Source organism: Lolium rigidum, chromosome 4, assembly GCF_022539505.1.
Source record: "Lolium rigidum isolate FL_2022 chromosome 4, APGP_CSIRO_Lrig_0.1, whole genome shotgun sequence".
Taxonomy (NCBI): domain Eukaryota; kingdom Viridiplantae; phylum Streptophyta; class Magnoliopsida; order Poales; family Poaceae; genus Lolium; species Lolium rigidum.
This window is the reverse complement of record NC_061511.1, coordinates 208,448,115-208,459,192: the sequence shown is the minus strand read 5'-3', so window position 1 is coordinate 208,459,192 and position 11,078 is coordinate 208,448,115. Positions and strand designations below refer to the sequence as shown.

The 11,078-nt window shown below is 44.3% G+C and overlaps 1 protein-coding gene across 1 annotated transcript; it reads left to right on the top strand.

The window, feature by feature from the left end:
- The first annotated feature begins 922 nt into the window (after nucleotides 1–922).
- LOC124648120 (disease resistance protein RGA2-like) lies at nucleotides 923–8,580 on the top strand. Its single transcript, XM_047187937.1, has 5 exons — nucleotides 923–1,222; nucleotides 1,610–2,497; nucleotides 2,582–2,746; nucleotides 6,073–7,118; nucleotides 7,389–8,580. Exons 1-5 carry the CDS (start codon nucleotides 923–925, stop codon nucleotides 8,578–8,580), a joined length of 3,591 nt encoding a protein of 1,196 aa, XP_047043893.1.
- Nucleotides 8,581–11,078: the final 2,498 nt, after the last annotated feature.

Sequence of the window (11,078 nt, the reverse complement as noted above, 5' to 3'; positions counted from 1 at the left end):
AGGCACCTCCCACGTATGAAAGCACTCTGCTGAGGGCCAACCAACTCCTCCATCCTGGGTGCAAGGCGAGAGGACAACGCCTTGGCCATGAGCTTTGCCACACTATGGATGAGGCTAATCGGTCGGAAATCCTTCACTTCCACCGCATCCGCCCGCTTTGGAAGCAAGGACACCAAAGCTTGGTTTGCCACATGGAGCCCCCGACAGTCCCCCTCCCACAGGGACTGAAAGGCCGCCATCACATCAAGCTTGATGATGGGCCAGCAAGCCACATAGAACCTACCCGAAAAACCATCGGGCCCTGGCGCCTTGTCCAGCTCCTGAGAGCGCACCTCATCCAAAATCTCCTCCTCGGTGAAAGGTCTGTCGAGCTCCGAGAGGTCATGAGTCTGCACCCCGAGGAAGCCAAGGGCCAGGGAGAAGTCTCGCTCCGGCGCCACGCCCAACAAATCGCCGTAGAATGAGTCTGCATCTCTCCTCAATGTGCATGATTTCTTTCGTATTTGTTTCACTGTATCTATCCTTTTTTTTTTGTCGATTTTACTGTCTATGCAGAATCAGGCGTACTCAGGCTCTGAAAGTTCAGCTTACCATGTAACGGCCAAGTTTTTTGTGGGTGACTCACTGTAGATTCCGGCAGGAGTGAACACTTTTCTTATTAACCTTTCGATTAATGGGTAGGAATAATTACCAAATGATATTCGTGTCTTCAGTAGCCCTTTGTCCCACAAATTGCTTTGGCATCTCGGTTCACTCGTCTACTTTAGTTGGCTTTGCTTTCGAATCGATTCTTTCTTTCTTTGTACTCCTAGCGAAGTAAAGGAAAGACAGACTTGCAGCCAAACTGCAATTGCAGGCACCTAAACTCCATCCTTCCTCCCACGACCCTTCAACACCCACCCCCACCTAATTCTGCACGACCATGGCAGAGCTTGGTGGCATGCTTGCCGCTGCGATCCTCAAGGTGGTGGGCGACCAGATCGGTTCAGCGATCGGAGGTCAAATCACCCTGCAGAAGAACTTCGATGAGGACCTGAAGAAGATGAAGATGGCGCTCGAGTCTGTCGATGCCGTCCTGGAGGATGCCGAGAGGCGGTCCATCACGGATAAATCGACGTGTCTTTGGCTGAAGCGGCTCAAAGACGTCATGTATGTCATCTCCGACATGATCGATGAGTTTGAGGCAGATACACAGGCCATCACCCAGCCATCCACGCGCAAGGTACGGTTACTCTTAAACAATACCCCCACCAGTGATCGCTTCTTTATTAATAGAACACTCAGCTCTTCATGTGGTTTTGGTATATAAACCAGCTGAAGCTAATTTACATGTCAAAGGTTTGTAGCACCCATGTTAGATTTTATGTGTGTGTGCTGTGAGTTAATTAATATATCTCCACATGAAACACTTTCCAGATATTATATAAGTTTCTAAATTACGCAAGATTTCTTGCAATTTTAACTCAATATCATATGCTATGTCTCTTTAAATAAAAAAATTGATCCAATAGAATGTAGCCGAAGTGTCTCTTGATGTTTCAACAAAACTTCTTATTGCCTTAGTGCACTGGTGATTTCACACTGTATTGACGTATCAACTGTCTTGCAGCTCTCCTTCAAAAAATATTTGGCAATTATCATTCCTTGTCTCACAATTGGTCCCAAGATTACAATGGCCAATAGGATGGAGAAGATGAGGGAGGATCTAGAGGTGATAACAGATCAACACAAAAAGTTTAAATTAACAGAAGGCACTAATGCCAATGAGCTGAAGGTTACTGATATAAGGGAAACATCCTCAATCATGGAGACACAAATTGTTGGGAGGGCCGATGATAAAGTTGAAATATTGGCTTCTTTATGTGAGAGCATGACAGAAGACATCACAATCCTTCCTATATATGGCATTGGAGGGCTTGGCAAGACCACCTTGGCAAAAATGGTTTATAATAGTTCCCAGTTCAAAGAATACTCTCAAGTGTGGGTTTATGTGTCTCAGACGTTTGATTTGAAGAATATTGGAAATTCTATAATAACACAGCTATCAGAGAAAGAGAAGGAGAGTGAGTACACTGAAATTCAGATGATACACAAATCCCTTCAAAAGCTTCTTGCTGGTAAGAAGATTCTGATTGTTTTAGATGACCTCTGGGAGGGTGAGGATTTTCATCTGGAAAGCCTGACCGATATGCTAAAGGTTGGGAAGGACGGTAATGTGGTTGTTATAGTTACCACACGTGATGAAGGCATAGCAAGAAAAATTTCTACCATCCGACCATACAAAATAAAATCTTTGACCGATGACATGTGCTGGTCTATAATAAAGCAAAAGAGTGCATTTGAATCTAGAGGTGGCAAAGAACATGCAGAGAAGACAGGGAAGGCCATCGCAATGAAGTGTGGTGGTGTGGCTTTAGCAGCTAAATCAATTGGACACACGTTGCAATATATAAAGTTCAGTGAATGGGAATCCTTGAGGGATAGCAATATATGGACTGTATCTTCTTTGAAAGATACATCTTCTATACAAGTGATTGCATCTTTGAAATTAAGCTATAGTATTATGCCATCGTATTTGAAGCTATGCTTTGCCTATTGTGCAATATTTCCTAAAGGTCACAAGATAGTTAAAGAGGAGCTTATTTACCAGTGGGTTTCTCTTGGTTTCTCAACTTGGCAACTTGGTGATAGATGCATTAGTCAGCTTTTGGGACTCTCTTTCCTTGAACATTCAAATTCAGAATCGGTGAGTTTAAGCACACCTTACACACTTGAAGGTTTTGTTATTTTGTATGAATTAGTGTAGGGAAACTCATATATAGTGCATAGCCTTGCAAAAAAAAAGTATATAGTGCATAGGATCTTGGTGCACATTTGTGAAATACACAAACTGTAAGGTATTGAAATATATGATAGCATAATACATCATAGTTTTGTTGCTTAAACACATATTAAAAAACTACTTAAAAAGATCGCATGGGCTGATATGCACAAACAAAGACCATGATATTAGTGCATGGGCCCTAACACAACCATATAACAATAGATATTTGATTCTATTGCTAGTTAAATAAAACATGAAGTATATTATTGTGGCTATCATGAAAAAGTAATGTCAAGTTTTAGGAAATGTCCACCAGGAGGTACGAAGTTTGCATCTACATATGACTTTACATAAAATCTAGGCTTGTGCCTACCACGACTAGCATGATAATTACTTCATGAAGTTAACCCTTTGTTATTTTTTAATTGCACACCGTCGAAACTTCAGTTGTGAATATGCTCCAACTTCCAATGATTCACTAGTACGTATATAGCTATTAGTGGTTTTCGGGGACCCTTCTCGGACAATCCCCATGATTGCCAACCTTCATGCAAGACAGATGTGAGATCATCTTCACCGGTGCGCACCAAATAGGCACCGGCAGTACTCTATTAGGGGTGCCGGCAATCACGCCCTCCATTTGGGGAGGTACTGCCCACACCAGCGCGCCCTATTTTTTTAAGGGGTGACACAAATTCAAACAAACTAAACAAAGACATCAATTTTCATTAAAATTTAGGTTTATATTAAAAATATGAACGAAAATTGACACAAACTAAATCTTTTTAGTCGGAGAAGTTGTCAAAGTCAAAGTTGAATCATCGTCGTCCTCCAGATCGATGACCATGCCGTAGTCCGACGCTAACCATGCCTTGTCATAGCCCTTCAACGCCACCAAAGGGATGTTGAAAGACACGCGGAGCGCCTGGCTCAGGCCAGGGGTATCCGCATGATTGTTGGGGTGGCAGAGCTCCATCTACACCCGCCGGTATTTGTCCCCCGCCTCCGGCTCCTCTTTGACGTCCTTCTTCGGTGGCAACGGAAGTTGCTGGTTCTTGGAGTGGCGGAGGAAGAGGTGGCCCCTTAGTGGCGGAGCATGGCTCTGGCTTGGGCAGCTAGAATTCGACGCACCCGTAGCATTGTGGTGAGCACATCTCTGTCTTGGGCCGCTAGAACGAGGGGCCCCCATAGCGCGGTGACATGCACGGCTCTGGCTTGGGCTGCTAGAATGCGACGACTCCGGTAGAGCACCCGTGCCACGAGGAACCCTGCGAATAGGGCACCGGTAGCGACGAATGGGTGCATGAAGAAGACGAGCGTGTGGTCGCCCCGCCAAAGATACGAGGCGCAGGCCACGGTGTTGGGTGCACATAGCCATAGTAGGCCAGCAGCAACTCGATGGTGCTTCCGGACCACCACTGGCGGCGCTCCCGGAGGTTGTGGCAGCTGCGGTGTTGGGTGCACGTAGCCGTAATAGGCCAGCACCAACTTGATGGTGCGCCCATACCACCATTGGCGGTGCTCCCGGCGGTTATGGCGGCTCGGAAGATACGACCCGACGAAGTAGCCGAGGACTGCATGCCGTTCGTCCTCGAACGGGGTCGGCCAGAGCTCGCTGTCCGCCACGAAGCTTGGGTCGGCACGCCGCTCGTCGGTGAGCTGGGCGTATCACTCCTTGATGGACGCCTCAAGGCGCCCGACTTTTGGAACCAGCGACACCGCCAAGCCGCCAATGGTAATCTTCCAGCCACTCGGGAGCCTCGTGTCCAGCAGCATAAGGACACCATTCTCCGTGAGGACAATGGCCTTGTCGAGCGTCACGCTCAGCCTTCCGGCACCGGAGGTGCTGCCTTCGCCGTTGAAAGCCACCGGTGGACTGATCTGTGGCGCGCATTAGGGTTTTGGGAGGTGATGGGAGGCGAAAAGCAGAAGTGAGAGGGGAGGCGAGCAGTACACCTTGATTAAATGCATGTGGCAGCAGACGAACGGTCCGGCGCGGCTTTCACTCCGGCGCGAAGAGTCGTGGCGTTGCGCGGCCGTCGATGCATGCGAGGGATAGGTATCCTTGCCTGGGTAACCGGAGTAGGCAATAAACATCGTTGACGCCTGCCACTGTTGTTGCCAAGCGGGGCCACCTTGCCAGATCTTACATGGCAATAGGCACCGACACCCCCACGCCGACCCCTACCGTTCGGGGCCGGCGCGAGTGTAGTGACTATTGTATTTGGCTCCAGAACCCACCGATTTTTTATTAGGGTTGGTGATCATGTGAGCTCATTTTGTACCCGACATCCCAATAGCCCTATGAGGGTCGCTATTAGGGCTGCCGGTGGAGATGCTCTGATGCTTGGAACCCAGATGGTTCCAACATAGTAAACAGAACCACCACGGATGGACACTACATAAAGTTAAATTTTTTTTGCAGCCGCTACCATTGTGGTCGCCGCCGTAAAAAGTATGAACTCTTCATTGCCTAATTTGGAGGAGGGCATCTTCTTGTTGAAGAAACCATGCATTGATGCCTAGGCCGTCTGCCACGTACCTTGGCAAGGAGGCGGGGCAATGACATAGTGAAGGCATCATCGTACTTCTGGGTGCTAGGTTGTTGTTCCTATAGATGCAAGGATGAGTGAAGGGGCTCGATCGCTGTTTTTTTTTTTGTGTGTGCCTACGTACATCCATTTTACCAAACTTTTATGATCAAGTTGGAATACTTATTTTCCAAGATGATTTTTTACTTCTTCAATTTGATTAAAATTCTCACATTTCATGAATTTCGCATTTTTGAAAAATACCATGATTAACTGCCTACCACTTCGCAAAACATCCAGTCATGTCTTTGAAAAGTACTTTACAATGGTTTGCGTGATAAAAAAAATTATGATTTTGTGACATCATTTTTACCAATTTAATTAAAATTCTCACATTTCATAAATTTTCTTAGTTTTGAAAAAAAACATGATTAACCGCCACTGCGCAAAACATCGTGTTTTGAAAACTATTTTACAATGGTTTGAATGTTTAAAAAATTGTATGATTTTGTGACACAATAGAAGGGTACAAATAGTACAGTTTTAGAGCCCAGACACCAATAAACTTTGAAAGTAGTGGAGGACCTAAAATAATTTTATTATTTAATAAAGGAGTGAATAGATAAAATATATTAATGTACGGAAGTTAATTCATAAATAGTCTTAAATATATCATCTTAGAAAATCTAACGCCGCGGAATGATTATTTTGTTGCAGAATATCGAGCTATATGATGAAGATATTACATTGTTAACCATGCATGACTTGGTGCACGATTTAGCAAGGACAGCCATGGACAATGAAATTTTTGTCGTTAGTAAAGACCATAATGCCCAGGGAAGCTGCTATCACTATGCACTACTCGATGATTGTAGCAAGCCATTGGTCTCGGAGTTATCCAAGATAAGGGCACTCCGTTTTCTGAAGTGTGGTAAAATCACAGTTCATGATGCTGCATTTTCATCCGCTAATTCCATGCGTGTCCTAGACTTAAGTGAATGCATTATACACAAGTTGCCAGATTCTATTGGTATACTAAAGCAGTTGAGATATCTTAACGCTCCAGGAGTACAACATACAACGATTCCAGATAGTATCACCAAGCTCTCAAAATTAATTTATCTGGACATTCATGGATCTCCTACAATTGTGAAGCTACCGGAGTCAATTGGAGATATTGAAGGTCTGATGTATCTTAATTTGTCTGGTTGTTCGGGACTTGCAAAACTGCCTGAATCATTTAGGAGGCTACAAACATTGGTGCATTTAGATCTGTCAAATTGCTCTTATGTTGGAGGTATATCGGTACTCTTGGGGAACCTCACAAAACTCCAGTATTTGAACTTATCTCACTGCCAAGGAATTGGAAATATGCCCGTAGCTCTGGGCATCCTATCCAAACTAGAGTATCTGAACTTATCATTCAGCTCATATCTTGTACGTTGCCAGGAAGCAGAAGTTTTGGGCGCCCTGAACAAACTTGAATATTTGAACTTATCTTCAGATGAGTACCTTGGTCTTCTAAAGCTCCCAGAAGCTTTGGGCACATTCATTCAACTCAAGTACTTAAATTTATCAGGTTGTAACACAATGTCAGAATTGCCGAGATCATTTCAGAGTCTAAAAAATTTGGTGCATCTTGATCTATCAGATTGCAGTATGATTGATTATCTATATGAAGCTTTGGTTGGTCTTTCCAATCTGCAGCATTTGAATTTACAGGGTACAACTATCATGTTGCTGCCAGAAGATATGACCAAACTCCAGTATTTGAATCTGTCTAGGCTGAAAACGATGTATAAAGATACCTTGGATAGTCTCATCAACTATATATGCAGCAATCTTTCCAATCTAGAGCATTTGGATTTGTCTCAGAATCATGGTATTTTTAGTATACCTGAAAGTATATGTAACCTGAGAAAGCTGCATACATTGAACCTCTCAAAATGCATTTTTCTTGAAAATATACCAGGAAGTATAGGTACAATCGATAGTTTGAAGTTTCTTGATATAAATGGTTGTTACAATATCTCCAAAGCGCCTCAGCTTGGTAGCAGTGCAGTATCGTTACCACACTTCGGGGTGCAGCCTGGTGATGGTCATTCTAGTAGCAGCATCGTCCGGCTACAACACATGGACCCTGTCAAGCTCAACTTAACAAAACTCGAAAATGTGAAGTCCGTAGAAGAGGCACAACGTATAAATTTGGCGGGGAAGAAAAAACTTGTTTCATTGACACTGGAGTGGACTCGAGAGGCTGAGAGATTTGTGGATCACAAAATTTTGATGGAAAATCTGGTGCCACCAAGCACATTGATAACATTGGAGATATGTGGTTACAGTGGTGTCAGCTTTCCAGCCTGGCTAATGTTGGACCAACTACCAAACCTAGAAAATTTGGTTTTTAGAGGTATGCCAAACCTGGAAGAGTGGAACATGTCGCACTCCAGTGGCAAGGATCACGTGATTAGGATATTGGAAATACATGATTGCCCATTGTTAAGGATGAAACCGCTTCCACCTAAAGCTAGATACTGGGTGATATCAAACAGTGATAACGTGTTATCATCATGCTCCTCTGTTCCTCCGGTAATAATTACTGCGCTATCAGTTCAAAACTGCAGGGTGCCTCTGCATCAGTGGAGCTTGCTTCAGCACTTCCCTATCCTCACTTCTTTGTCTATTAAAGGCTCAGTTGATCTAACCGGCTCACCAGAGGTCATCCGACATCTCTCCTCTCTGAAGACTCTAGATCTACAAGACCAAGACTTCGAAGAGCTGCCAAAATGGTTGAACGAGAACAAGGGGAAACTCACAAAGCTAAATCTGATGGATTGCAACAGCATAGCATCGCTGCCGCAGTGGTTAGGAGAATTAACCTCCCTCGAGGAACTTGGCCTGCAGGGCTGTGCTGTCTTGAGTACTTTGCCGGAAAGCATACAACAACTCACGGGCCTCGAGACACTAATTATTAGTAGCTGCCCTGAATTAAAGTGCTTGGTTGAAAGGGTATGTCTCCTGCCCAGCTCTCTCTCGAGTATTACAATCTGGAATTGTAACGGTATCAAGTGTTTGCCCGAGGGCATAGAACAACTCACCAACCTCCAAACACTAGATATTTGTGGGTGCTCTGACCTACAGCAGTGGTGTGAATTAGAGGAGAACAGAATGAAGCTAGATCACATAAAAGAAAACGTAAGTGTCCTACAGGCTGGCTCTCTGTAGTACTAACCTTATTTTAATATTACATACTCTTTCTCCTTTTCTTATATTAGAATTTATTATTTCCTGCATTTCTTAGAGAGAGTTCTTTCCTGCGGAAATGCCTACATATTCATCTACTTTGCCTTGCAATTTTTCTTTTGTTGAACACCACCTCGTTTTGAAAAATAGAGCAGTAGAAAAAGGACGACTTATCTGGTTTCTAGAGTACATCCACTGATAATAGCCACTATCATTGTAAAGATCGACATAGTAACCTGGGAATTCCTTTGCACTGGCATTTTACTGTACCCAGAAAATAACGTGAGCCATTCAATTTGGCCGATCGAGCGGTTGCTCAGCGCTCGTACTCCACCGCCAGCCCCAAGAGTACCAAAGAAAAATCGGACGGAAACTCGTGGAGTACCTCCACCGGAGGGGCAAAATATAATCCCTCCTCATGGATACATATTATCTGCCTCCTGCTAGGGGTATTTCTGTGTTTTTGTTTGCCTGAGGTTTTTTTCGGCGTTAGTCATCCCGGTGAACCGTTCGTGTCAAATCGCCACACTTCGTGGCCGAAACCCTAACGGAGCTCATCCTGGCGGCGTCGGGTGAAATGGAAGGGGAGCCGACCGGGAAGGGAGACGAGGCGCCGCGAGGCCTTGTCGTCCAGCCCCCCGACGGATGGGCGCCAGTGGTGATCGGCTCCCTGCGGCGGCGTGGTGGGGGGAAAGTGGAGGAGCGGTCGTGGCGGCCAGGTTGTCGGCTCCCTTGACGGATGCGCGCCGACGGGTGGGCGGGAGCAGGTGCCCTCTTCCCTCGTCTCCTCACCAACCTCAGGTAGCGAAGGTCGGTTGCTGACAGAGAGGTCGGGACCTCGTGTATACGCGTGCAGTTTAGTGTACAAGAGAGCGGCTGTGTCAGCTAGGTGTCCGGCTCCCTCGACGGATGCGCGGTCCTGCATCAGTACTACCAGAGCCGCGATGAACATCGAGGAGTGCAGCATATAAAGAACATCCCTATACCAATCCCTCTTATTTTTTCCATGCGATGGATTGGTAGTTTGGTACCTGTCAATGCGAAGCTAGGGCCAGTTTATGTCTCAAGGTTGAAGTACACTAGTTTTTGTCGGCCATCCATATGTGTTTTGCTTCATTATAGTGTGGCACCAAAATAGTCTCGGAATATCCCTTCCATTGTTCTATATAATTCATGATAGTATAGTGTTACAAGTATGGAGAAATTCATAAGGTAGAACATAAAAGATCGTAACCTACTCCTGATTGTTTATCGTTCACCATTTTGGAGTTCTTCAAGCTATATCTTCTGCTACAAGCTGAAAGTGTTTGTTCAGGTTCAATAATTAATAAAACTTAAAAGCTGCAGTATCCATAAGATAGCAGAGAATTTAGTCTGACTGTGTTTTGGAGTTCATTGCCTGGACCCATAGATGGAATTGATTTCAGAATCTGTATGTCTCTGGGTTTATGACTGCTATGTACCAGTGTAATCCACGGTTCAAGGGTAAGAAAATCTGCATAAGTATAGAAGTAAGACTTTTGCTGAATGTGTGTGTTTGATGGGATTTTGGATATTGTCTGCGGCCCAAGTTGAATTACAGTATCATTCAGCAGTTAGTGTATCCAATGTAATTTTTGTCGCAATGCTAGTGCATCTATGTGCAGAATTGTTCCAAAATTTGGAGAATTTAACTGCACAAATTCATACTACATAGTTGCTGCACTTTATTCCAATTTCAGCACACGTGACATGCAGTATATTTTTTACACCCTAGGACTGATGGATAGTGTTGTTTCCATTTTCAGTTCTGGAGAATTGAAAGTTTGACATAATGGCAGGCTTGGACGATGGATGGTTTTAACGCCAGCCTAGAGGATATAGAAAAATAACACATGATGGTGAGCCAGATGTTTGCAAGGGAGGAACAATGTTACAAACACTATAGCATGTATTCCATCTTTTTTTCTCTGTGCATAGCAACAAAAGTTAGAGGCTGTTTTATCAGCAGGATTTAGAACAGAGGTTATCATCTCAAACCCAAACATGTTAAGAGGAATGATCTTTGAACACAATGTTCAGCAAGAATACTCCCTCTGTCAAGTTTGTTTGGCAAAGGTTCTACATTACCCTGTGTGTTTCGCATATTGATAGTAGAAAATGTCCATTCTCAAATTCTTGAACATACAACAACGATTATTGTCCATCTCACTTCCCTGCTAGAAGTGGTCCTGTGTGTATACTATACACATACGTTCTTCAGAAGTTTCAATTGGTTACCATTTGGTTCTCCCCTCAGGAAGGAAATGTACTCAAAAAGTACCATCAATACTGTTTTCCTGGTAGTCCTTCTATTATTTTTGTCATGAATTTTCCTGTCAAGGATGTGTTATCACTAGATTTTGGTGAAATCAGAAGATGGGCCGTAATTGAGATGGGCTTGGAGGATATGTACATGAAGTGTCTCTGAATCAGCCTCGTGCGAGAGTTTGGGCTAGATT